The following is a 25,047-nucleotide window of genomic DNA, read 5'->3' as shown; positions in this document are numbered from 1 at the left end:
CAGGGGGGAGGAGAGGAAAGGGAAAATGGGTCCCCCTGTGTGGAAGACCTGGTTGGTGGCTACCTCAACCCTAGTGTCTGGTCCTCTAGCCTGGGTCTTTCCTGCAGACGAGTTCAGAGCACAACTTGGAAAGACCACAGGAGTAGTAGATCCTGCTAGGGATGGCTGAAAGAGGCAGGGAAGGAAAAGAACTTTCTTTTTTTTTTTTTTTTTTTTTTAAGAACTTTCTTTTTAAAGATTTTATTTATTTATTCATTCATTCATGAGAGACGCAGAGAGACAGAGGTAGAGGGAGGAGAAGCAGGCTCCCTGCAGGGAGCCCGATGTGGGACTCGATCTCAGAACCCCCAAATCACGACCTGAGCCGAAGGCAGATGCTCAACCACTGAGGCCTCCCAGGTGCCCCAGAAAAGAACTCTCAGGAGTAATTGGATTTCTCCAAAGGGACCCCTCCTCCAGCCCCAAAGGCCTCCCCTCGGCACGTTCTTTTTCTCCCCTACAGTGACAGGCCTCGGTGACCCAACAATGAGGATGCCCCTGGGCTTCCTTCCCATTTCCCCCTCCTTAAGACCCTCTCAAGCGGTCCCCACGCCCCGCCCCCGGTGGGGCCCAAGGACTTGGGGGCGGGGACTGAGGCGAAGGGGCGGGGCTGCGCGCTAAGCACACCCCGTTCGCTCTCGGGGGCGGGCCCAGCGGCGGAAGTGGCGCCGCGGGGAGATCCTGTTCCGCTCGGAGGCTCGGCCGGGGCTGCTGAGCCGGCCTGCGGCTGGGGCAGGAAGACCCCGGGCGGTGGCTGACATGGGACAGGTGGGTCCGGGGGGTCCCTGGGCCGGGTGGTACGAGGGCTGTGTCTTGGCAGCAGATTCCGGCTCCCTGCCCGGTGTCCGTTGTTGGTTCCGTCCGACCCTTCCCGCACCCGCCGCGTCCCAGGTTCCGCCCCCTTCCTCGTCTCGGCCTCGCTCCGCCCCGCGCGGAGTTGGGGGGGGGGGGGCGCTCCCGCGCTGACCCTCCGCGCCCTACCCCCGGGAGCGCCGGGGCCGGGAGGCCGGGATCGCGCCCCCCCCCGAGCCTCGCTCTTCGCTCTTAGGGGAGAGGCGAGGCACGAGATCTGAGTGTTAGGGGGCAGGAGTTGGCGTTGGGCCGGGGTCAGGGTCTGTGAACGACGAGGAAGCCCATCGACGCTGTCCGGGAGCTCTGCGTCTCACGGTCACCCTGTCTCCCCCAGCTTCCTTTGAAAACGGCAGTGGATGACTTTCCTAACTGACATCAAAAGGACCCTTTAAGGAGTCTTTCCCGAGTTTTTAGAGGGGCGCAACACCAGTGACACTGGTTCCTGGTTGACATAGTTGGCCCGCGCCCCCACCGCCACCGCGCACCTGGGCGTCTGCGTCTCCTTGTGTTTTCTTCCACCTGTTCTGACCGTAGAGGTACCGCTTCACGCTCTCGGCTCCTGCCCGGCTCCCACTCCATACACTGAATTGTGATGGTCTCGTCCCCTCTCATGGCTTCAGCTTTACATCACCCAAATACCCGAAAGGCGCCCAGATCCACCTCTTCCTTCAGCGCAGTCCCTCCCTGGAGCCCCAGACTTGGCCAGCCAGCTCCCAGTGGACAGCACCTCAGCTGCAGCTCACTTGAAACTGGCCAACACCCCCCACACACACCTCACCCCCGCGCAAACGCCTTCTCCCTCTGCCATCCCATCCCAGCGTGAGACCGGGAAATTACATTTCCTCTTCTCCCTCAATTCCCCCATCTGTGAGGTGACCGATCCAGCTGACTTCCTGAACGTGCTGCAAACCTGGTCCTATGCCTCCACCTCTTCTGGTACCATCTTGATGTGTTTCTCACCAGGATCAACTGCAGTGGCTTCCCAGCAACTTCCAGTCATGACTGCCTGCAACCCAGTCTCCAAACTACCTCTTGTGATCCTTTTTTTTTTTTTTTAAGGTTTATTTATTTATTCATGATAGACACAGAGAGAGAGGCAGAGACACAGGCAGAGGAAGAAGCAGGCTCCATGCTGGGAACCCGACAGGGGACTCCATCCTGGGTCTCCAGGATCGAGCCCTGGGACAAAGGCAGGCACTAAACCGCTGAGCCACCCAGGGATCCCTGATCCTTTTTTTTTTTTTTTTTTTTTTTTTTTAAGTAAACTCCTGACTGAGCCAGCCAGGTGCCCTTCTTACCCTTTTAAAACTCAGATCTCATAGTGTTACTTCCTCACTTAAAACCCTTTGTTGGAGTCCCATTGCTTGTGGAAAAAGGCTGAATCTTTAGCACAATTTACAGAGCTCTGTGTTCTGATCTCTCTCCTGCCAGTTGCCTAAGTGCACCCTAAAGTCCAGTAACATGGCACGGAAGGCTATGCTTGCCCACAGCTTGCAATTTTGTGTCTCCATACCATTGCCCACCAGCACCTCTGTCTGGGAAGACCCTTCTGCTCTTTATCTGCCAGGCTATCTTCTACTTTTCAGTGCTCAGCTCAGGCAGTACCACCTCTGGGTTGAATTCCTTGTTCACCCCATCCCCCGACTCTCACTCCTTCACCCCCTCCAAGACTTACTACTGCCCCCTGTGCCCCTGCAACACTATCCATAATAGAGCAGTGGTTGAGAGTACAGACTCCTGATTCAAACTTTGTGGGTTCTGATACTGTTTTATGACCCTGATGAATAAAGGGCCTCGGTTTCCTCATTTGTAAAAGGAGGTAGCAACATCCCTACCTCAGAGAGTTACTGTGAGAATCAAATGAAATAATGTATGCATAGGGCTTAAATCACTGAGCGTGTGAATGCTCAAAAATAAATGTTAGTGGTTATTGCTTGTGTAAGAACGTTATAGAGCAGCAATTGTAATTTTTAATTTTGTAAATTGCTTGAGGACAGTTGATGTGTCTGGCTTCTCATTCTGTGCCAGAGCTCCAAAACCTGGCTTTTTGTCAGTAAATAAAATGATGCGTTGGAGAGCATGGGGGGCAGGATCTGGATTTCTTGAGTGAGGATTCAAGAACGAAAAAGACTCAGACCTGATGTTAGTCTGCTCAGGAAATGACTCTGGAAATGAATGAATGTTACATGGCAAGCATCAATTCTATGGAAATGTACACAGAGCTCTGGGAATCCAGGGGAGAGAAGGGCCAAGAATGGCTTCCCAGAGGAGCTGACAGTCAGTGAGGGATCTCAGGGCAAGAGAATGAAGTTACCAGAGGGAGATAGAGACCAGGGTGGACTCGGAGAATGGGCAGCTGGGTCCTCTGGACAGAGTTCTTGCAGGAGGAGGGCTAAAGTGGGTGGGAGGGCAGAGGCAGCCTCTTCTGCCCAGGTTAGGGGTTCCTTTCCTCACTTGGCCATGAGGAGGTGTCCCCTTGTTTTCAGAGCCTGTGGAGACCATGCCCAGGGGAGGTCTGAAGGCGTGGTGCCTGGTGTTTGGGGTCAAGGCCCTGGGATAGATAGCCAGCTAGCAGGCCTGTGCTTTAGACCAGAATCTGGGCCTTTGCTCAGGCTATTTTGCCTGCCCGGAATGCTTGACTTCCTTGCCTGTGGTTGATATGGATTCTTCAAGGCCTGGGTCAGATGGCTCCTCCTCTCTGTGGCTTTCCCACCCTCACCCACTGCAGCCTGGGTCAGAGGCTCCCTTCTCTGAGAGCCCACGGTCCATTGTTTGTTCCTCCTTGAAAGCGCTGATTACAGTGAGGCACTTTGTTTTATTTATATGTGAGCTTCCCTCACCAGACCGAGAGCCTCTGAATGGCCCCCAGGGACTAGCAAGTGTCTGGCATGCTGTAGGCTCTCAGTTCATATGCTGCATGAAACTGAGCTCTTGTGTACCTAGAACAGGGAGGAAGTGTAGGGGAGACCTCATTTGTCAGCTCATACTTGCTTCCTTGAGTGGTAGAGATTGTTGGCTCCATTTACAGATGAGGAAGCTGAGACTCAAGTAAGGTCAGTGTCACTCAGCATGAAGTTCAGGAACTGTCTCTTGACTCCAGGTCCACAGCTGTCTCTGAGAAACTGCCTCGGTCTCCCAGCCCCCCAAGGGGCGGCTCTGACCTCTGTAAGACAAGGGACAAATGGGGCATCCCATCTGACCAGTGTATCCTCATGAACTTTTTCTGGCCGGGGAGAGGCTGATCCTGGCATTTGTGTGGTCAGATCTGGTGCTGGGAGGGGTCTGTGCTGAACTCCCTTCTGCCCATGGAGCCTTCCCTTGAGTGGGCTGACAGGACTGAGATCTCTCCTGGAAGATTACTGACCCTTTCCAGACTGACCTTGAACACTTGACCTCCTTAACTCCCAATTTTTTTGCAGTAGCACTATGGGCGGGTGGGGCCTGACTCACCAGTCCCTGAGTAGGCAGGAAGTGGGGGGAGGGGTCTTGTCATCCCAGCGATGAGGCACCCCCGACATTTAGCAGGGCCTGGCATGTGGAGGGGGCTGGAGGGCTGAGGAGATCTTAGTCTGTTAGGATTTTTCAGTAAACTGTGCTGCCAGAAAGTCTGGGCTGGTGGGGGCACTGTACAGTGATGAATGTAGTTTCCATTTTGGCTTGACTCTTCCCCTTTCCACTCCTCCAGAAGGAAGGGAGAAATGAAGCCTGTCTTGTGTCATCCTCTCCTTAAACTCTTCCTTCTTCAGGGAACTTCCCAAACTCTCTGTCAGTGGGTTAGGGTAGGGGCCAATAAGTCAGCTGTGCCAGGGCTGATGGCATGGGCCACTGAGCCCGGAAGTACACTAGAGCCTGCTCTGTGCTGCCCTGGGTCAGCTCTCTGAGGCCAGGGCCCATTCTTCTATCCAGCAGTGTACGTGGGACCCTTGGTTTGGGCAGAGTGCCGTGTTACACACGCCTGGCCCAGGCCCTGCCTCGAACACTGTACCCATAGCCCCTAATAGTAGTCCCATAGCTGCTGTTAATTGAGCATAGACACTTTGCATGTATTCTTTCTTTCTTTCTTTCTTTCTTTCTTTCTTTCTTTCTTTCTTTCTTTCTTTCTTTCTTTCTTTCTTTCTTTCTTCTTTCCTTCTTTCTTTTCTTTTCTTTTCTTTTCTTTTCTTTTCTTTTCTTTTCTTTTCTTTTCTTTCTTTCCTTTTCTTTCTTTCTTTCTTTCTTTCTTTCTTTCTTTCTTTCTTTCTTTCTTTCTTTCTTTCTTTCTTTCTTTCTTTCTTTCTTTCTTTTCTTGATTTTATTTATTTATTCATTCATTCATGAGAGACCCAGAGAGAGAGGGGCAGAGACACAGGCAGAGGGAGAAGCAGGTCCCATGCAGGGAGCCCGACATGGGACTCGATCCTGGGTATCCAGGATCCGGCCCTGGGCTGAAGGCGGCGCTAAACCGCTGAGCCACCCGGGCTGCCCCCCTCACCCTGCTTTACTCTCTTTTACAGAGCTTATCACCCCAGACATAGTATACGTTTACTAGTCTGCATTTACTGCCTGTCTTCTCCTTCTATAACGCAAACTTCACGAGGGCAGGAACACTCTTGCTTTGCTCCATGCTGTGTGTCCAGCACCCAGAGCGGTACCAGGCTCACAGAAGATACTCAGGTAATGTGTCGAACTAATCACACCCTTCCCTAAAGCAGCATGAGCACAGGCACAGTGCTTCTCTCTCTGCCTGTGTCTCTGCCTCTCTCTGTGCCTTTTCCCTCATTCCTCATTCTCTCTCTCTCTCCCTCTCTGTGTGTCTGTCATGAATAAATAAATAAAATCTTTAAAAAAAAAAAGCAGGGTGAGGGGATGAAGAGTGGGAGCCAAATAAGTTCAGGGAAGGCTTATCTATTTTTAAAGATTTTATTTATTTATTTATTCATAGAGATGCAGGGAGAGAGAGAGAGGCAGAGACACAGGCAGAGGGAGAAGCAGGCTCCATGCAGGGAGCCCGACGAGGGACTCCATCCCAGGTCCCCAGGATCACGCCCTGGGCTGCAGGCGGCGCTAAACCACTGAGCCACCGGGGCTGCCCAGGGAAGGCTTATCTAAAGGGACATTTACAGAGACCAGAATAGAGGGAGCACTGCAGAGACCTGAGGGAGGAGCTTCAGACAGGACAGTGGGTGCAAGGGTCATGGGGTGGGAGGCTGCTTGATGTGTCCAATGCGCAGAAAAGGACCAGTGTGGGTGGAGCAGAAGGTTCCAGGGGAAGAGGCCTGGGAAGAGGGGGCTTGTAGGCTATGATGGAGACTCGGCCTTTACTCAGGGTGAATTGGAAGCCATTGGGGGTTTGCGGTACTGGGGAGCTGTGGTCTGACCTACCAGGATCCCTCTGGCTGCTGTGTTGAGAGCAGACTTGACGAGGGCAAGGAGGTGGTCAGGAAGCTGTAGCAGGTAAGAGGTGATGATTTGGACACAGTGACGGCAGTAATGGTGGTGAGCATTGGGCAGATATACTGGCTGGATTTTGAAGGAAGAGCCAGTAGAATTTGGTGATGGTTTGGCTTTGGAGGGCTGGGTACTGGACTCTCTGCAGTTTCTCACTGGGTGGCCAGAAAGCTCTTTGGGATCTTTTGACATCTGGCTCCTTGGCCAGCAGAGGCCCTGGGGTCAACTCTGCCCCATCCTGCTTGGGGAACTGTGGACAGGCCTCTTCCAACTTTCTGTCTCCTCCGCCCCATCCTCATCTCCACAGCTCCTGGTGGGGGTTGTGAGGAGTAAAAGAGAGGTGTCTGCAGGGTGCCAACGCAGGCTACTGCTAGACCAGATTTGCATCTTGTGTGCTGGCTCCTCAGGATGACCCACAGTCCTTTTTGATCTGCTATCCTACCCTCCCTGATCAGCTCCCTCCCATGCTGATCAGTGGCAGGACACAGACCAAAGCCACCATCTTCCACACCCAGAGCCTCGTCCTCCTGCCCATCTGTGGATTCTCCACTCACCTGGACATTGAAGGGATGGCTTGACCCAGAACTGTCCCAGTCCTGGCCTGAAGCCATGTCCTGGAGGCAGTCAGAGCTCAAGACTATGTCTTCCTCTAAAGAAGAGAAAGGAATGTCACACTAGCCGATCCTTATGCAGTGATCACTCTGTGTCAGGAACTGTTCAAGGCTATTGTATTTACTAAGTTATTTAATCTTTATAATGTCTGGAAGAAGCGGGTGCCATTGTCACCCCCACTTTACAGAGGAGAAAACTAGACACAGAGGGGTTCAGTGAAAGTACAGCGGGAATCCAGGGTTTGAAGTTTCTCTGGGCTTGGAGTCCAGTTCTTTCTCAGCTTTACTGATTTCTCCTGATTTGTACGGAGATAGAGACCCCACTGGGAAGCCTCCCTGGCCAGTAGGGGGCTAGTTGCTCACATTTTTGAGGAATACAGAGTGAGGGAGATGTTGAGAGCCTGTGTCCACTGTCCCATTGGCCTCGAGAGAAGGTTTGGAGAAGCCACACTGCCCAGAAATGTGGGTCATTTGTGGATACAGATGAGACTTGGTCTCCCTACCCTGGGGTCACAGCCTAACTTTGCAGAATAAGCCCTTGCTGGACCTGGTATGGTTTGGCCTGCCTTCTGGAGGTCAGGGGATGGGAAAGGGCAAGGAGCCTCAGAGGCGACAGTGGTAGCAGTGGCTAACATCTGCTAAGCCTTTACTCTGTGGTGCCAGGCCCCATTCTAGACATTTCAGATGCATCGCTATGGGGCATCCCGGGTAGCTCAGCGGTTTGGTGCTGCCTTCAGCCCAGGCCATGATCCTGGGGACCCGGGATCGAGTCCCATGTCAGGCTCCCTGCATGGGGCCTGCTTCTCCCTCTGCCTGTGTCTCTGCCTTTCTCTCTCTTTCTGTGTCTCTCATGAATAAATAAATAAATTAAAAAAAAAACAAACAGATGCATCGCTATGTCCTTCAATGCCCCAGATAGCGGGCTCAAGACTGGTATTCCCAGTTTCCAGATGTAGCCTCTGCAGCTTGTATGGTGAGTACATGGCATAGTTCATATTGTAGGCTTGCCATGGCCAGGTATGAACTGCAGGCAGGCAAGGTGTTGAGCCATAGAGGTGGCTTGAGCTTCTGGTCTGGGCTGTGACAGAGCTGGCACGGACCCCATCTGTGTACCTGTCCCTTATGAGCTGGGGAAGTGGGGAATGGAGGGTGACTGCAGTGGGGCCCGGCACTAGTAGGAAGCAGTAGTGTTGGAGGTCGGCCCTGGTGTTTCCCCTGAAAGCCTGTGCAGGGAGCCAGGATGGGCCCCTACAATCCTGTTCCCCGCCCCACTCCCCCAACTCCTCCTGCAGCCTGGGAACTCACCTGTGCCTGGACCTAGAATGACTTGGTCCATTCTATCCACAGACAGGGAGCCCGGATGCTAGACTTGAGAGAGCTTGCTGGTCACCTGGAGAGGGAATTGTAGAACTCACATTTGAACTCAGGCCTTTGATGATTTCATTATATGTCACTGTAGTGTGTAAGCCCCCCAACATACACACACACACACACACACACACACATACACACAGGCACAATGTCTCCCTTACCTGAATGGCTTTACCAGCTACTTGTTCCATCTCAACTACCACTCACCAAGTACCTACCGTAATTCTTGACACTTACATAAATGCCAGCCCTGGGAGGTAGCGGTTGTTGCTTTTTTTTTTTTTTTTTTTTTTTTTTTATTGTGGTAAAATATACAGAACATACAATTTATCATTTTAACCTTTTTTTTTTTTAAGGATTTTATTTATTTGAGAGAGCCTGAGAAAGCATGAGCGGGAAGTAGTGGGGCAGGGGTAGGGGAGAGGGAGAAGGAGAAGCAGACTCCCCACTGAACAGGGACCCTGAGATCATGACCTGAGCCAAAGGCAGGCGCTTAACTGACTGAGCCATCCAGGGCTTCCCCCTCCACTCCCATTTTAATTATTTTTAAGAGCATAGTTCCAAGGCATTAAGTATATTAACGTTGCCTTTATTTAATGCATCTGAGGAAACTAAGTCTCAGAATGGTTATGTTTGCTCCAGATTGCTCAACTCATAAGGGCAGACTGAGATTTGAACCCTGACCTCAGAGTCCAGCACTCTTGCCATGATGCCAACTGCCTACTGTTGTCTGCCTTGAGTCTGGGAGCCTACCCGAGAGCTCCTCCTGCAGTCTGGCCAATACTGGCATTTCCTGGGGTAAGAGAAGGCCTGGCAGGCCTGGGGGCCCATGCCCACCACTCCCCTTTGCTTCAGGAGCTGAGAGAACAGGTGTAATCCACTGTGCCCAGAGTGGACTGCTGCCTCCTCCTCACCTCTCTTTCCCTTGCAACCTGGAATGATAAAACCTCCAATTGTCTCACTCCCTTCCCCAAACCTTAGCAGCTCTGCTTCTCCTATACCACACGTCAAGTGAGTATCAAGTCCGCGGCCAATCCCACGTGGACTCCTTCACCCCACTCTTGCTGTTCCACTCCCGACACCTGTGAAGGTGCTTAGGTGGGGCAGGTGACAGCAGGGGCTAGGCTCTGTATGAGGTGCTGCTCCCAGGGCACCGGGGGTGGCCCTGCTGTCTCCAGCCCATGACACTCATTCCTGCCTCCTTCTCAGGATGGTTGGCATGGTGGGGTGGAGGCCAGGCCTCACTGTTCTGCTAGCAGCTACCACCTTCCTCTGTCACGGCCAGGGAACCAGAGAACGGGTGCTTTGGGGACTGCTAAGGGCAGTTCCAAACAGATGATTTCCACCTCTTAGACCGGCAGGCGGTCTGATGGAGCTCAGAGACCTTTTGAAGTCATTTAAGCAGAGTTTTCAAATGAGGCCCAAGGAGGTGCTTCCGGGGTGACCCTGGGGTTTGAGGAATGGCTGCCCAGTGGGGCTGTCTGTGGCTTCCTTCTGTGGCAGGACCTATAGCAGTCCTGTGGTTTTTTGTTTTTGTTTTTGTTTTTTTTTTTTAAGATTTATTTATTTATTTATTTATTTATTTATTTATTTATTTATTTAACAGAGAGAGAGAGAGCACAAGCAGGGGGAGCAGCAGAGGGAGAGAGAGAAGCAGGCTCTCCGGTGGGCAGGGAACCTGATGCAGGGCTCAATCCTAGAACCCTGGGATCATGACCTGAACTGAAGGCAGATGCTTAACTGACTGAGCCATTCAGGGGCCCTGACGGGCCTTTTATCTTTTTTCTATATTAAGGTTCTAAGTAAGGTGTTCTTCTCTTTCTCTATTTTTTTTTTTTTTTAAGTTTCTCTTGTTTGATAAGGGGGTTGGAAAAAAACACTGACATTTTCCCCCAGATAAAGAAACAGGGACTTGGTAAGGATTTGCCCAGTTACTCAGGGTTATGGCTGCCCCAAGACTGGGGCTCAGGTCTTCATTTCCACTGGTGCTCCTTCTACTCTACAAGCTCTTGCTTCTTTGGATTCTGAGCAGTTTTTGTGGTGGAGGGTGATAGAGAACTGCCACCCCGCTGCCGCTTGGCCAGCTGCTCCCAACCCTGCTTCAGAGGCCCAGTTCCTGGCTCCCACACACTCCTCTGTCTGCAGCTCTCCCCGGCTCCCCCAGCACCTTTGCTCTCAGCCCCCATCTGTGTCTGTCACTTCAGCAAGGATGTCGGCATGTGTGAGTGTCAGTGCTATTGCTGCTCCAGGGGCATCTCACACCAGGCTCCTGCCAGCAGAGTCCTGTCCCCAGGGAGGGAGGGAGAAAGCTAAGGGAAATGCCAGGCAGACTTGGGAGCAGCCTGGGAAGTAGGGAAGCCACGGCATCTTGCAGGCATCCTGCAGTGAGATAGAGAAGAGGGAGAGAAGAAGAGGGAGAGAAGCAGAGGGGGAGAGAGAGAAGAAGGAGAGAAGCAGAGGGGGAGAAAGAGAGAAGAGGGAGAGAAGCGAGAAGAGGGAGAGAAGCGGAGGGGGAGAGAGAGAAAAAGAGAGAGAGAGACAGACACACACTGGAGGAAGGGAAGGTGAGACTTGAGACTGAGCTGGTGGCACTGGAGACAGACTCACAGATGGGAGAGGCTTGGAGAAGACCCATAGAGATGGACACGGGAGGGGGGCAAAGAGACACGAAGGTGGAAAGGTGGTTTGTGAGAGAGACAGGAAGGAGGGAGAGAAATGGAGACAGGTCTGGCTGCAGACAAGAGGGCTATTAGAGATAGGGAAATGTCACCCGCCCTGGAGCTGTGGCCCTGTCACAGTGAGAGATGCGCTGAGTGTACTATCTGGCACTAGGTCCAGCTGATGGATGTTGGGGAGGTCCTGTTGTCGGCAGCCTGTCACATCTGCTTTCTGACTGCCTCCTTCCAGAACTGGGCTCAGCTTTCCTTCAGTATCCGCCAGATGAGCTAGGCATGGCGACCCCAAGAGCGTGCTTTGTGGGGGTGGCCTTGTGCTGATGCCTCTACTGAGAACAATCAGCACCTGTCTGTTGGGGCTTGCACAGAGGCAGAGGGATCGACAAACTGGCTTGCTCAGAATCCCCTGCCAGTCACAAATGGGGAGCTTGTTTGGGACCTGATAGATGGAGGGGCCCCAGAAGGTGGTAGACCTAAAAAAGGTATGAGGGGATAGGAGATGGGTGGGGGGGGTAGAGATGGATTAGGTCTTACCTTCCTGGGATCAGAAACCAACATCCAGGATTTCCCTCCCACTGGCCCCCAAACCTGCCTCCTGGTGATGGCATGAAAGAAGTTTCAGGAAGACTCCAAGGAAGCCCCAGAAGCACAGGCACCACCACACTGAGCCAGCTCCCCTCTGGTTGTAGGCTGAACCTTTTCTTCCCCCACCCAGGGGACAGGGCCTCTTCAGGCTCCTTGCCAGCACATTGGTGGAGCAGAGACCTTGGGCCTGGGGCCACATGGCAGGGAGGGAGTCCTCTGGGCCACTTGCCTCTAGAGTTCCTAAGAGTTTTGACCCCATGGTTGCACAGGCAAGGAATGGTTCAGTCTGCTCCCCCTTCAGTCTTTGCTACCTTATCTGTGAAATAGAAGGAGCCATCCTGGGACACCTGGGTGGCTCAGCGGTTGAGTGTCTGCCTTCGGCTCAGGGTGTGATCCCGGTTTTCTGGGATCGAGTCCTGCATCGGGCTCCCTGCATGGAGCCTGCTTCTCCCTTTGCCTGTGTCTCTACCTCTGTGTGTGTGTGTGTGTGTCTCTCTCATGAATAAATAAATAAAATCTTAAAGGAAGGAAGGAGGGAGGGAGGGAGGGAGGGAGGAGGAAGGAAGGAAGGAAGGAAGGAAGGAAGGAAGGAAGGAAGGAAGGAAGGAAGGAAAGAAAGGAAGAAAAGGAAAGGAAAAAGGAAAAGGGAAAGGAAAAGCCATCCTGCCCTTTGTGGGCATGGGTACAGGATTCTGTGGGCAGTGGAGCTCTGGCCTAGCCTCAGGCAGTGGCTAGTTCTCTTCAAGGTTTGCCCCATCTCTCAGCTGCATAGCCTGGAGCTGAGGACCAGGAGAGCCTCTGGAGCACCTATTTACTCAGCAGGCAATTATTCAGCACCTACTAGGTGTTAGGTATTGTGCTGGGCGCTAGGAGACAGCAGTGACTGTCTAGTGAAAGCCCCACATCTGCAGTTTGCAGAACAAGGAGTAAGACCACTGCAGAGAGTGACAAGCTCAGGAAAGCCCCTAATAGAGCAGGACTACTGCAGGAGGGTGGGGGCTCTGAGAAAGGGAGGACTTTGGAGCTGATTTTTGGAAGGACTGAGGAGGGGAGAGCTAGGGGCGAGGCCTGGAGGCAGGACCAGGCTGCCATATCGAGAGACCAGGGTGGCTGTGCTGGTGACCCCGCCTGTCTTGTGAGAGAAGCCGTCAGAAGAGCTGGCAGGGCCTGGACTGGAGGGCTCAGGCATGGTTAGGCCAGTGTTTGGAAAACCTTTCTCTGGCTGTTGGGAGAGGTGTTGTTGCATTGCAGGGTGAGAGAGGCAGCCTGGAGACTAACCCGTTAGGCTGGTTGTAACGCCAGGGAGAGGAAGGTGGCTGGGCCCATCATGGGGGTGGTGGGGGTGGAGGTAGAAGGGATTGAGATGTCCTTCCCCTGTAGCTGTCCCAGGCGGAGCACTCAGAGACGCTGCTCTAGGAAGTCCCTCCCAGTTGCCATGGATTAGGGGGTGGGAGGGTAGGGCTGGCTGCTGGGAGGGAATGTGGCTTTGTGCTTGGCAAACAAAGAACAGAGCTTGGGGCCCTCTTCTCCTGGGGGTGGGGGCAGGCCGGAGAGGCTGTTGACAGGGCCAGAGGCTGAACCACGGGGCTGGGCTTGGCAGGAACAGGCGGTGCCCTCGAGCAGCGGGGAGGACCCCAGACCCCTCCAAGGGTGAATTGTGGGGTCGCTGAGCTTTGCAGGTGGTGGTGGTGAGGGGGGATGAGGAAGAGGGATTCTCAAACCCCTCCAGCTTAGAAATGGGGCTGCTGGAGAGAATTTGGGCTTATAGGACCCCAGGCTACCCTGGGGTTGGGATGGGAGAGAAGGCAGATGTGTTTAGGAGCAAACAGGGTCCTGGGGGATAGAGGTTAACGGGACCTCCAAGCCTTCAACCCCAGAGACCTGACCCCACTGCCCCGCCTCCCCCCAGCCTTGCAGCTGAGGCCCCGCCTTCCCCGCCTGGAGGTGGGGGCCCAGCAGGATGAACAAACTGTCTGGGGAGCTGGCCCGCGACTTGGAGCGCAGCCTGCCAGCCGTGGCCTCCCTGGGCTCATCGCTGTCCCACAGCCAGGGCCTCTCGTCACACTTCCTCCCACCACCTCCAGAGAAGCGCCGAGCCATCTCTGATGTCCGCCGCACCTTCTGTCTCTTTGTCACCTTCGACCTGCTTTTCATCTCCCTGCTCTGGATCATTGAACTGAACGTGAGTGGGCCCAAGACTGGGGTGGGAAGGGGTGGGATGGGTGGGGTGGGGGAGTCACCGGGGCCTCACCTACTCTAACTGCCCCCTGGGGGGGGGTGCCACATGGGCAGGGTGGCTTTCCCAGTAAAAGGGAGAATGGGAAGATACAATTAGCTGTTCTCATCTTCCAAAGAAAGTGGAGCTCAGAGGGCTGGAGTCATTTGTCTAGCAAGTATGTGAAGAAGGGTAGAATTTGAACCTAGACCCTCAGGCTGCAGAGTTCACACTCCTGACCTCTGCGCCAAACTGCCCTCTAGTGGACACTCCTGAGGAAGGAGGAGAGAGCCCAGTGGACTATGGCTGGACTGTTGAAACCTTTGCCTTCTTTCTGGCCGATGTTGCTCTCTGGTTTCATTCATTCATTCATTCATTCACCCATTCACTCAGCAGTTTTCGAATCCCTGCTGTATCCCAAGCACCATGCTAAAAGCAGAAGATATGGTGGGAGGGAACCAGTAAAAAAAAACCTCCCAGGTCCTGGTGGTGCCTAGCTCTCTCCCTCCCCATTTTGGACAATCATCCAGTGCCCCCCGCAGTTTGGCCTCAACAGTCTTGGTGAGATGCTGCTTAGCAGCCTGGAGATCGAACACCCTCTCAGTGCTGGGTCAGCACCCTGCTCCCCCTGTGCAGTGCTTGGCCAGCTGGTGATGGGACCTGATCTCCAGGCATTGACAGGCTAGAGCAGGACCTGACCACAGAGGCAGGAGCCATGAGAACAGAGCATTCCAGGCTCGTCAAGCCCAGCTTCTAGTCTGTATTCACTGTGAGATCACAGCAGGGAACTTGGCTTCTCTGAGCCTCCCCCTGTTTTCCTTCTGCAGAATGGGTCAGAGTTCAGGATAGCAGGTGCCCTTCCTGCGAGTCTCAGTCTCAAGCTTGGGTGACAGGAAAACGATGACTTTGTGGATAGAACTGAGGAGTTTGGGGGAGGGGCTGGTTTAGGGATGAAGAGGACAAGTTTGATTCTAGACAGGCTGAGCTGGAGGGCTCTGGGGGTGACTGTCCTTTGTGCAGAGATGAACTGGCACCTCGCACTAGATTGAGCCATGGGGGACCTTCGAGGCCATTTTTACCAATGAAAAAGCTACGGCTCCACAAGGTCCAGGGCTGTTTGAAGTGCTTCTGATGTCTTAGGCATTCTTTTTTAACAACAAATTTTTTTTTAAGATTTGTGTATTTATTTTAGAGAGAGATACACACACAGAGACGGGGGGAGGGGCAGAGAAAATCTCAAATAGACTCCACGCTGAGCGTGGAGCCCAATGCATGGCTCGATCTCATGACCCTGAGATCACGACCAGAGCCCAAACCAAACAGACACTCAACTGACTGTACCACCCAGTCCCTATCCCCCCACCCCTGAGTTAATAATTTCCTTTTGAAGAGTCCCATCCAGCATCAAAGCAAGCACTAAAATTCACCCACAGCTCTCATTCAATATATATTTTCTTGCCAGCAAACAGCTGGAAAAACTGGTAATTTTATTTCTGAAATTATCTGGATGCACTGGCTGTAATAGCTCAGTAGTCATCATACTTGGGAATTCTTGCAAATCGGAAAAAGTCTAATCTCCAGATTGTTTTCTTTTCTTTTTTTAAATTTTATTATTTATTTGAGAGCAAGTAGGAGAGAGAGAGCAGAGCAAGGGAAGGTACTGCAGAGGGAGAGGGAGAAGCAGACTCCCCTGTGAGCAGGGAGCCTAACTCCGAGGCTGGATCCTGGGATCATGACCTGAGCTGAAAGCAGATGCTTAACCGACCGAGCCACCCAGTTGTCCCTCCATATTGTTTTCAAGTGTAATGAAAAGTTTAGAATGCTGGACTTAACCACTAGTGGAGGTAGCCATAATGTTTCACTTGGTAGACAATTAATATGTGATCAATTTTCAGTTTTGTGATTTTCTTTTCTTTCTTTCTTTCTTTTTCTTTTTTTTTTTTTTTTTAAGATTTTACTTATTCATGAGAGACACAGAGAGGCAGAGACATAGGCAGAGGGAGAAGCAGGCTCCCTGTGCAGAACCCAATGCAGGACTCGATCCCAGGACCCTGGGATCATGCCCTGAGCCAAAGGCAGATGCTCAACCACTGAGCCACCCAGGCGTCTCGTGATGTTATTTTCATATTTTGGAGCATATATGTTTTTAGTTCTTGAATAGGCTGGGTGTTGCTCAGTGGATATAAGGGCCCCAGCAGGGTTACAAGAGCGACACAGGGTCTTGCAGCCAGAGGCTGGCAGGGGCTAGAACTTGGCTCCCCTGGATCAGGACACTGTCAGCAGCTGTACATGCCCAGGCAGAGGGATACCTCTGTGGGACAGCAACTGTTAAGGGTCAGAGAGGTTGTGGAGCCCAAAAGGGAGCAGTCTGAAGAGTCAGAGGAGGACCAAACTGGGGTGGGGGGTGGCTCATGAGACTCCACGGGACTCAGGGTGGTCCTGAGGTTGAGGCACAGGGGCAGGGGCATTCAAGCATCGATGAGGGGGCTGCCCAGACTGCTGACTCCTGGGAACTTGATAAAAATTCCAGATGCTCCTGAGATTTGGACTCAGTGGTCTGAACATCTGTATCTTAATAAGCCACACCACCTCAATTTGGATCACCTACCAGAGATTAGAAGCTCTAGTCTAGGTGGTCGTGAAGGGTCTTAACTTTCTAGGCTCCTGGGCTCCATTCCTTGGAGTCCCCTTGTGTCCTCCCTTCTCCAGGGGCCTGGCGCCCCCATCTGCAGAAGCTGAGGCCTGCCATCCCATTCCTCCTGAGAAGTCAGGCTGCATTCTGGCTCTCGGTATCCATCCAGATCCTCTCTTTCCCCAGCCAAGGTGTCAGGAGTCCCATGGAAAATGTATGGGTGGCTGGGGCAGGGACAGGGGTGAGGACAAGTCTGCTCAGTCTGTCTCTGTTGCTAGCCATTCTCTCTAGCAGCATGATGGATTTTGCCCATTAAGCACAAACCTAATCAATTGATTTGCCACCTGGGGCTCCGTCTGATACCACTGCCCATCCCCGGTCCCCATCACCCCAGATGGATGGTTGGCTGGGAAGATGGAGCGCCATAATGGAGAGAGGGAGATGAGATTATGTGAGACACAGGCTCCCGGTACCCAGTCTGCCAGGCCTACCTGCCTGCACAGGGCCTTTCACCTCCCCTGCACGGCCCCGAGGCCCTCCAAGCCTCCCCCTTCCCTGGGCAGTGTGCCCATGAGTGTCAGTGCTAGAGGCAGGCCCTGCCCATCTGGGTTGCCTGGGTGCTTGGAGGAATGATAGATGCTGGGGCCTCAGGCCTTTGGCTGAGCTCTCTTGGTGTTTGGGGGAGCCTCCTTGGGCAGTGGCTCATCCTCTCCAGGTTCCACATGCCCCCACCTCGTCCCCATTCCCAAAGGTGAAGGCACCCCTGGGGACTTGGTTCTACCTGCAGAACTGTTTGTATCTCCCTCTTCCAGACCAACACAGGCATCCAGAAGAACCTGGAGCAGGAGATCATCCACTACAACTTTAAAACTTCCTTCTTTGACATCTTTGTGAGTGGCCTTCGGGACTGGGTCCTCTGGGGCAGAGATGGTGCAGGGACGTGACTCTCTGGCTGGATTCTCTTCTTTCTGCATCATACATCCTAGTCTGATCATGGAGACTTGTTTCCATCCTTGGGGAGCCCTCAGTATTCAGAAAGTTCCGAAACAAGGACCTCCCTTCAGAAAGCCCCAAGTACGAGGGGGAAAGAATAGACCCTGGTCCATGACGGTCACATCTGAATCATCCCCAAGGAAACACTGACTCAGCCCTTCTCTCCTGAGGCATGCACTCCCATATGGAGGGAACCTAGGGGAACAGGACAGGGGTGTGGGGGGTCAGCCTTCAGCAGGAGTAGGGGGCATTGGCTTGCCTGTGATGGCTTGTGTGTGCTCCCCCCACCCCCACCAGGTCTTGGCCTTTTTCCGCTTCTCGGGACTGCTCCTGGGCTATGCTGTGCTGCGGCTCCGGCACTGGTGGGTGATTGCGGTAAGACACCCCTCTGCCGGCAGCAGAGGCCTGGGGGCAGGGGTGAGCCCTGGTGGGGCTGGTGCCACGGAGGGTGTGGAAGAGGACTCACTCCCCAGCCCATTTTCCCTCTCCTCTCCCCTGGGCAGGTCACCACACTGGTGTCCAGTGCATTCCTCATTGTCAAGGTCATCCTCTCTGAGGTCAGTGGCTCAGGGTCTGGCTGGTCTGGCCAGCCTCTAGCACAAGGGACCAAGGGATGGGCTTCTCCTAACAAGGGGCCCTTTCTCTGATTGGGGTGAGGGGGGAATCCTGTCCTTTGATATCTCCAAGGAATCCTCTTCACCGGCTTCGTCTTCGTGCCCTTCTGCAACCCCAAGAACAAAAAGTTGTTCTGCTAGCCTCACCTCAATTTTTCCTGCTTGAAAATTAACCCCATCTCAGACCACTGCCACAGGAGGTCCCTCCAGCTGGTCCCAGGAGCAGGAGGGGGGTGTGTGGCAGGGTCAGTAGTCCTGAAGAGGGGACTCTGTGTTTGGGATGTCCCTCTACTGTGGAGCTTAGCCCCCTCCCTCCACAGCTGCTCAGCAAAGGGGCCTTCGGCTACCTGCTCCCCATCGTTTCCTTTGTCCTTGCCTGGTTGGAGACCTGGTTCCTTGACTTCAAAGTCCTACCACAGGAAGCGGAAGAGGAGAGATGTGAGTGCCGGGGAAGGGGGTGGTGAGGGTCATCACAGCCCCAGAAGAGGAGAGTTTCAGGCATGAGAGCAACTTCTGAGCTCTCTTGCCAACTTTGAACAGTCTCCAAGAGCCCCCTCCAAGGGTGAGCTTGGAGTGGGGAGACCCTAGGCTGCTAAGGCTTGACTGCCCTTGCTCTGGGACAGTGGCTGTCCATGTCGACTCCCCCAGGGTATCTTGCTGCCCAGGCTGCTGTCGCCCGTGGACCTCTGCTCTTCTCTGGTGCTCTGTCTGAAGGCCAGTTCTATTCACCCCCAGAATCCTTTGCAGGTGAGGGCTGGCAGGTGGGGAACTCCTTCAGGAAGGGTCATTATGAGGAGTAGGTTGGCTGTGTCTGTTTGTTCTATTCCTTCTTTCAGCTCCCTGGGGAAAGTGGACAACCCTCTCCCTGTCTATCCCCCCGCAATCTTGTACGTGAACCCCACTACCTCCCCACAGTCTGTTCCCATGCCTTCCTATTGTCATCTGTGCTTGTTTTCTGCAGGGTCTGACAATGAATCAGATGAAGACGTTGGGAAGAAAAGCTTCTCTGCCCAGGTATTTGGCAGCCCACCCCCACCCGACCTTTGGAGTGGGCACCCCAGAGAAGGTGTCGGTGCTGGGCTCAGCAGAGTGGGCAGGGGCTTCCTCGCAGAGGGTGGATCTCAGGCGGCCTGAAGGCCAGGCAGTGTGCACCTGAGTGTCTGCCCCACCGTCGGTCCGGCCCACCAGGCTGCCTCATACCTGGGCTCCAGAGGGGAGCAATCACGGCCATGGCCCCTGGGGACCCGACGGGCCGAAGAGACCAACCCAGACTCCATGTATGTGGAGTATGTAGAGAAAGAACTGGCCATGAACACGGTGGTGGGTGGGCGGGCCCTAGGCTGATCCCTTCCTGCCTCTCCTCCCTGGCCAGGAACGGGAGTACATCCATCAGGGAAAGGAGGCCATGGCAGTGGTGGACCAGATCTTGGCCCAGGAGGAGAACTGGAAGTTTGAGAAGAACAATGTAAGAAATCCCTCTCCCACCTGCCCTGCCCACATGTGATGGGAGTTTTTGCTGGCTTTTCTGAGGCCTGAGAAGCCCAAGGATTTCAAGGGTTGGAACCATATTCCTGTGCCAGGAGAGGGGGCTGGGCCCTGGGGTCATCACTTGGCAAGAGGTGGGGCTGGATGCTGGATTGGATGTTTCCCTGCCTCCCTGCCCCATGCCCAACCCATCCTCCGCCCCCTGCTGTTCTCCTCACTCAGCTTGGCTTTGAAGGGGAAGCCAGGCTTCTGCCCTGTGTCCGGTATTTTGTTTCATAATCAAAACAACATTATCTAAAGAGATGGCAGTGAGCTTGGGGAATGCGGACGTGTCCTGTCCCTCTGTGGCGGTCCCTCTGGGAGCTCTAGCTTGCCTTGTGGTACGGCAGTGCTTCTGTCCTCTAACTTGATATCGAAAGCCTTTCTCTCGTTGCTGGACGTTTGTCAGACCACTCTTTTTTAACGGCTGCCTGAGTATCGCCAAACTCCTGAAGTTTTCTACCCTGAGCTGTGAAAAAGCTGCCCTGTTGGGGCACCCATTCCTCCTCTACCGGCCCACCCCGCCCCCAGCCTCCCCTTGCCCTCTGCCCACCTCCCCGTCACCCTTCTTTCCCTGCCACAGGAATATGGGGACACTGTGTACACCATCGAGGTCCCCTTCCATGGCAAGACATTCATCCTAAAGGTGAGTGAGGGAAGCAGGTGTCCTGAAGCCTCCTGCTCTGTCTGAGATTCCAAGAAGGGGCTAAGGGTCCTCCTGGCAAGTTTCTCCCCACCAAGAGGGAAGGGCTTGTATGCCCAAGCACTTGTGAGACCACCCAGGCCTCTGCCCACCCTGCCCCAGACCTTCCTGCCCTGCCCTGCGGAGCTAGTGTACCAGGAGGTGATCCTGCAGCCCGAGAGGATGGTGCTGTGGAACAAGACGGTGACTGCCTGCCAGGTGAGCCGAACCGGGGGCCTGTCCTGGCCACATCTCAGGGCAGAGGCAGAGCAACACAGCAGATCAGGATGCAGTTGCACCCCAGCAGGACCAGTTACCCCTGGGAAGCTGGGTCATATCATTGAACTGCTCTGTGCCTCAGCTTCCCTGTCTGTAAAATGGAGATGGTGATAATGGCGCCTGCTGGAGAGGGTCAGGAGATGGAGAGGGAGCATGCACAGCCCAGCCCCGGGCCTGGGAGTGGCTCTCAGTAAAGGGACCTGGGCAGAGAAAGGCTGGTCTGGGGGCTCCCTGAGATGCTGGGACCCTGTCCCTGGGGTGTTCCTGGGCTGGGCTGTCCCCTCACATCTCCCCTGATGCCTTAGATCCTGCAGCGAGTAGAGGACAACACCCTCATCTCCTACGATGTCTCTTCGGGGGCCGCGGGCGGGGTGGTCTCCCCCAGGTGAGTGCCACCAAGCCCCTCCTCACAGGCAGCCTCCTGCCCTTGGATCACGGGCTTGGCTCCCTGCTCCCCTCTAACCCTTCCACCCCCTAGGGACTTCGTGAACGTGCGGCGCATTGAGCGGCGCAGAGACCGGTATGTGTCATCGGGCATCGCCACCACCCACTGCGCCAAGCCCCCAACACACAAATATGTCAGGTGAGCCTCACCTTGCCTGGGGGCATCCCAGCTGGCCCCTTCTCTGGTGGCTGTGAGGGCAGGGTAGGGTACGGCGTGGATGGCTGGGCACTTTCTCCTGCTGAGACTGCCTGCCTGTCCCCTGTCCTGCTGGCCTCTGCCCCTCTCAGCCCCTTGCCCTGCTAATCTGCTCTCCCTCCTGGAGACCGTGGGATTAAGGGCTGGAACCACACTGCCCAGGCTGGAGGGCAGCCCTACGAATAGCCTGAAGATAGGGAAGGAGGCTGGGAGCCATGCGGCAGTGCTGCTCCAGGCGACCTGAGCAGAAGGCTCCGTGTTCTGGAGCTTTACTTCCCTGCCTGAGGAGCATTGGTCCCCGCCACCTTGCTTGTCCCAGGGCATCTTCAGGTTCTCCTGATGTCTAACCTTAGATCTCAGTGCTGTAGATGGCTTCCTCCCTGATTGCCCATGCTCCCCATCCTTCCTGAGGTTCCACAAGGAGCAGTGTGCATTGAGTTTGAGATTTGATATACCAGATCCCTGGGTGACGAGCAAGCAGGCCTCTTTCTGGGTGCCAACTTCCTTATCTGTGGAGTGGGCTTGAGGGTGTCTGATGGAACTGTGGGGGAGCTGACTGGTGATGGGATGTGCCCTCCCTGCCTCCTGGGAAGGCACCCCCAGCACTGCACTATTCCCCGAGTTAGGCAGGGGTGAGAAATGCATGCACAACCCACCCCTCCCTGGACAGAGGATGCTGGCTGCCACTGGTGGTGCACAGACATCGGCAGGCTGTAGAAGGGGCAGTTGGGCATCCCATGGTACAGGTGGGGGGCTATATCCCCCCCTCCCCCCCCCCGCTGTATCTGGGACACCTGTTCTGGCCCCTGCTCAGGCCGACTGGCAGCTGCTAGACCAGTAGCTCCTTTCCCAATTTCACCCCAGGCTAGGATGAGCCAAAAATGGGGTGTGGGGTCAGGTTGGAGGCCTTGCCTGGCTCCAAGGTACCCGTTAATGATGCTTTTCTCTTAGGGGAGAGAATGGCCCTGGGGGCTTCGTCGTGCTCAAGTCAGCCAGTAATCCCCGAGTCTGCACCTTCGTCTGGATCCTTAATACAGATCTCAAGGTGCGGGTGCTGGGGCAGCAAGGCTGGCTCAGTACAGTAGAGGGGACTTGCTGGGGGACCTTGGGGTAGGGTCTCCTGTCAGGCTTAGGACCTCACCTACTCTGCCTCCTACCTTAGGCTAAAATTTAGGGTTGGGTCAAGATGGTCTCCTGAGTGGCTGGAGGGCCTGTACATCCACTTACCTCCGACTCTCGAGGCCCCAGGAGCCGTGGCCGACTGCCAAGCCAGCCCCTCCTAGGTCTGTTTGTGTGACGGTGCCAAGAGCCGGCACAGCGTGTTCTTTTCTGCCAGGGCTGAGGGGGAGAGGGGTGACTCAGGCTACGTTCCAGAGCCGCACCTGCACCTGCTGCTCTGGCCCAGGGTACATACCCCCACCCCCCACCCCTGCTTCTGAGGGCAGGCCATCCGGAAACCGCTTCTCCCCTTCCCGTAGGGCCGCCTGCCCCGGTACCTCATCCACCAGAGCCTCGCGGCCACCATGTTCGAGTTTGCCTTTCACCTGCGGCAGCGCATCACAGAGCTGGGGGCCCGGGTGTAACCATGCCCCCTCGCCACCCTGCAGGCCGGGGTCCTGTCACCACAGCCTTCAGAGCCTGAGCGGGGGCCAGTGGGGCTTCCCGAGGCCCACAGAGGACCTGGCCTCATGCAGTGGGGAGGAAGAAGTGCCCTCCTGTGGCAGCACCTTGGCCCCAAGCTGCCACCCCCACTGTGCTTCGCTGTGCCTGGGAGCCGCGGCTGTGAGCAGGTCGTGAGGTCAGGCATCTGGACTTCAGGGCTCGGCCGCTGTTTACACAAGGACTGGCCCTGCCTCGTGGGGGAAGAGATCCACTGGCCCCTCCGTAGCCAGGGGCAGGATCTGGAATGGGAGCATCAGACTTGGTTGGGGAGGGCCAGATCCCTGAGCTGGACAGGGATCAGGGTGGCCTTGGCATCAGCCTTAAGGTGTAGGAGCCCCTTCGCCTGCCTGCTCTCATTGTGGATTTTTAGGATTATTTAAAGGGTCTGGGACCTTTTTCCACATGCACTTGTAGGGGAGCGGGTGGTAGGTGGGGGTGGTGGGTGCTGGCAGTGAACCTCTGCCACTCCCAGATTTTCTCCCCTCCTCAGGGTTCCTTGGGGACCTTTGTAATTTGAGCCAATTATTAAAAACAAACTAAAAAAAAACCATAAAAAAACAAAGCCCCTCCTGTCTAGCCTCTTGAGGGAAGAGGAGGGGCAGCATTGTGGAGGTGGGGACCGGGCAGGTGAGACATATCCCACACCCTGTCATACCCTCCCAGAGCCAGCGGGAGGGCGGAGCCAGCGGGACCCTGTTTCTGGAACCCCCTACTTTCCTGGCTGGTCCAGCTGGACAGATGATTGGTCAGAGAACAACACCCCACCCCCCAGCCCAGCCTCTTGTGAGGGAAGGTCGGTGGAAGGTCTCTTGCCCAGGAATTGGGGGGGAGGCAGGAGAGACCTGGCAGGCTCTGACCGTTCTTGGGGTCCCACAGTCGGCCTGGGGGTAGGGCTGGACTTCTGGGTCACTGAGGCCACGCTGGGATCTCCGTCTCTCTGGCTCCTCACCTGCCCCACCACACTCGCTAGGGGCAGCACAGAGTCAGATTGCGGGCAGGGGCCACCACCCTCCCTACCCCGCCCCCCTCCCTGCCAGCCGGCTTCTGGGGGGAAGACTTGCATAGAGCCAAGGTGGGGCAGGGGTCCTGTCTTGGTCCCGCCCAGATATGTGACCCTGGGCGGATCGACCTCTCTGGGCCTCCGTTTCCTGCTTTGTAAAAATGAGACTCGTTATGTTGTAGGGCTGTCGGAAGATTAAAACCAGAATCAGGCCTAGTGCTTCAGGAATCAAGAGGACGTAGTTCTGCTCCAGGCGAGCACCCACGGGGCTTACCAGCTGCTGGGTGCTCTGCTGTTTCTGCAGGATCCTCTTCTCAGCTCTTGCACAGCCTCTTCCGGTGCCCTTTGCTGTGTCCACTCAGTGATGCCCTTACTTGTCCTCCCCCCATGCCCAGCGCCCTGTGCGCCAGTTCCCTGCACCATGAGCTGCTTCCCTTGAATGCTGGGCTTTCCCAGAAGCTCCCCTGCTCCCCCGAGTAAGAGCCAGGCCCCTCCCAGGTGGCACAGTGGAGCCGCTCAGGCTGTTGTGAGCAGAAAATGAGGCCCAGAGAGAGGCAGAGGTGGCTTCTTGGTCACCAGACTATTTACAGCTGGTTTGGGGCGAGAGCCAGATCTGACCCTGCCACTTCTTGGAGCCCCTGGATTCCCATCTCACCTGCCTTGGGGTGGAGTTGGGGATAGAGCTGGGGGCCTCCTCCCACACTTGCTGTTTGCACCCTGACTGGCCTGACCTGGGAAGCCACTTTTCTGACCACTGGCCGTGGGAAGGCTGACAAAGGCTCATGTGCAGGGTCCCGGTGCAGAGTTAACCACATTATTTCATGCCAGTGTGGTGGTGGCAGTCGAGGACCAGGTCTCGCTGCAGATACCTGAGAGTGGTTATACTGTCCCTTCCTGTCGCAGGGCATGGCTAGGGGCTCTGCCCTTGTTCCCAGGCAGAGGAGAGCAGTGGGGGCAGGACCCGATGGCCTGGTACAGAGCCCAGAGTGGGCCTCGATTCCTGCCACTGTCTGCTCTGTTTTCAGACAGGCCCCTGCCCTCCCTGGGCAAGAGGAAAGGGGCGGGGCAGAGAGCTAGTGCCAAGGTGGCACGAGGCTGGGCATGTGCCTGGCCTCAGACAGTGTCTAAGGAGTGTCAAACACCTGGAGGTGTCACTCTGAGGACCTCTGCCCCCACTGGAGCATCTTGATCTCTTTAGAAGCTGACCGCTGACCCCAGGCGGCAGCTGGAGTCCAGGTACCCCAAT

The 25,047-nt window shown here is 55.0% G+C and overlaps 1 protein-coding gene and 1 long non-coding RNA gene across 8 annotated transcripts; one reads left to right on the top strand and one right to left on the bottom strand.

The window, feature by feature from the left end:
* The first annotated feature begins 655 nt into the window (after positions 1-655).
* Positions 656-23,371, top strand: STARD3 (StAR related lipid transfer domain containing 3). 6 transcript variants are annotated; one of them, XM_038547424.1, is made up of 18 exons: positions 675-807; positions 1,226-1,427; positions 5,385-5,544; positions 8,943-9,098; positions 13,470-13,742; positions 17,220-17,297; positions 17,698-17,775; positions 17,904-17,957; positions 18,335-18,452; positions 18,663-18,761; positions 18,976-19,028; positions 19,387-19,479; positions 20,122-20,184; positions 20,344-20,439; positions 20,805-20,884; positions 20,978-21,082; positions 22,091-22,184; positions 22,618-23,371. In XM_038547424.1, exons 5-18 carry the CDS (start codon positions 13,521-13,523, stop codon positions 22,720-22,722), a joined length of 1,338 nt encoding a protein of 445 aa, XP_038403352.1. In that variant the 5' UTR covers positions 675-807; positions 1,226-1,427; positions 5,385-5,544; positions 8,943-9,098; positions 13,470-13,520; the 3' UTR covers positions 22,723-23,371. The 6 variants fall into 6 exon arrangements, with proteins under 6 accessions (XP_038403351.1, XP_038403354.1, XP_038403353.1 ...); XM_038547423.1 differs by lacking the exon at positions 1,226-1,427 and having other exon boundaries at positions 656-807; XM_038547426.1 differs by lacking the exons at positions 1,226-1,427; positions 8,943-9,098 and having other exon boundaries at positions 656-807.
* On the bottom strand, positions 3,687-24,845 carry LOC102156102. 2 transcript variants are annotated; one of them, XR_005364400.1, is made up of 5 exons: positions 24,076-24,845; positions 22,367-22,477; positions 8,235-8,319; positions 6,873-6,967; positions 3,687-4,054 (listed from the first exon to the last, which is right to left on the bottom strand). It is a non-coding gene; the product is annotated as an uncharacterized LOC102156102 (long non-coding RNA). The 2 variants fall into 2 exon arrangements; XR_005364399.1 differs by lacking the exon at positions 3,687-4,054 and adding an exon at positions 5,777-6,628 and having other exon boundaries at positions 24,076-24,841.
* Positions 24,846-25,047: the final 202 nt, after the last annotated feature.

Source organism: Canis lupus, chromosome 9 (genome assembly GCF_011100685.1).
Source record: "Canis lupus familiaris isolate Mischka breed German Shepherd chromosome 9, alternate assembly UU_Cfam_GSD_1.0, whole genome shotgun sequence".
NCBI lineage: Eukaryota > Metazoa > Chordata > Mammalia > Carnivora > Canidae > Canis > Canis lupus.
Note: the sequence above shows the minus strand (reverse complement) of the source record. Positions and strands in the feature narration are given on the sequence as shown.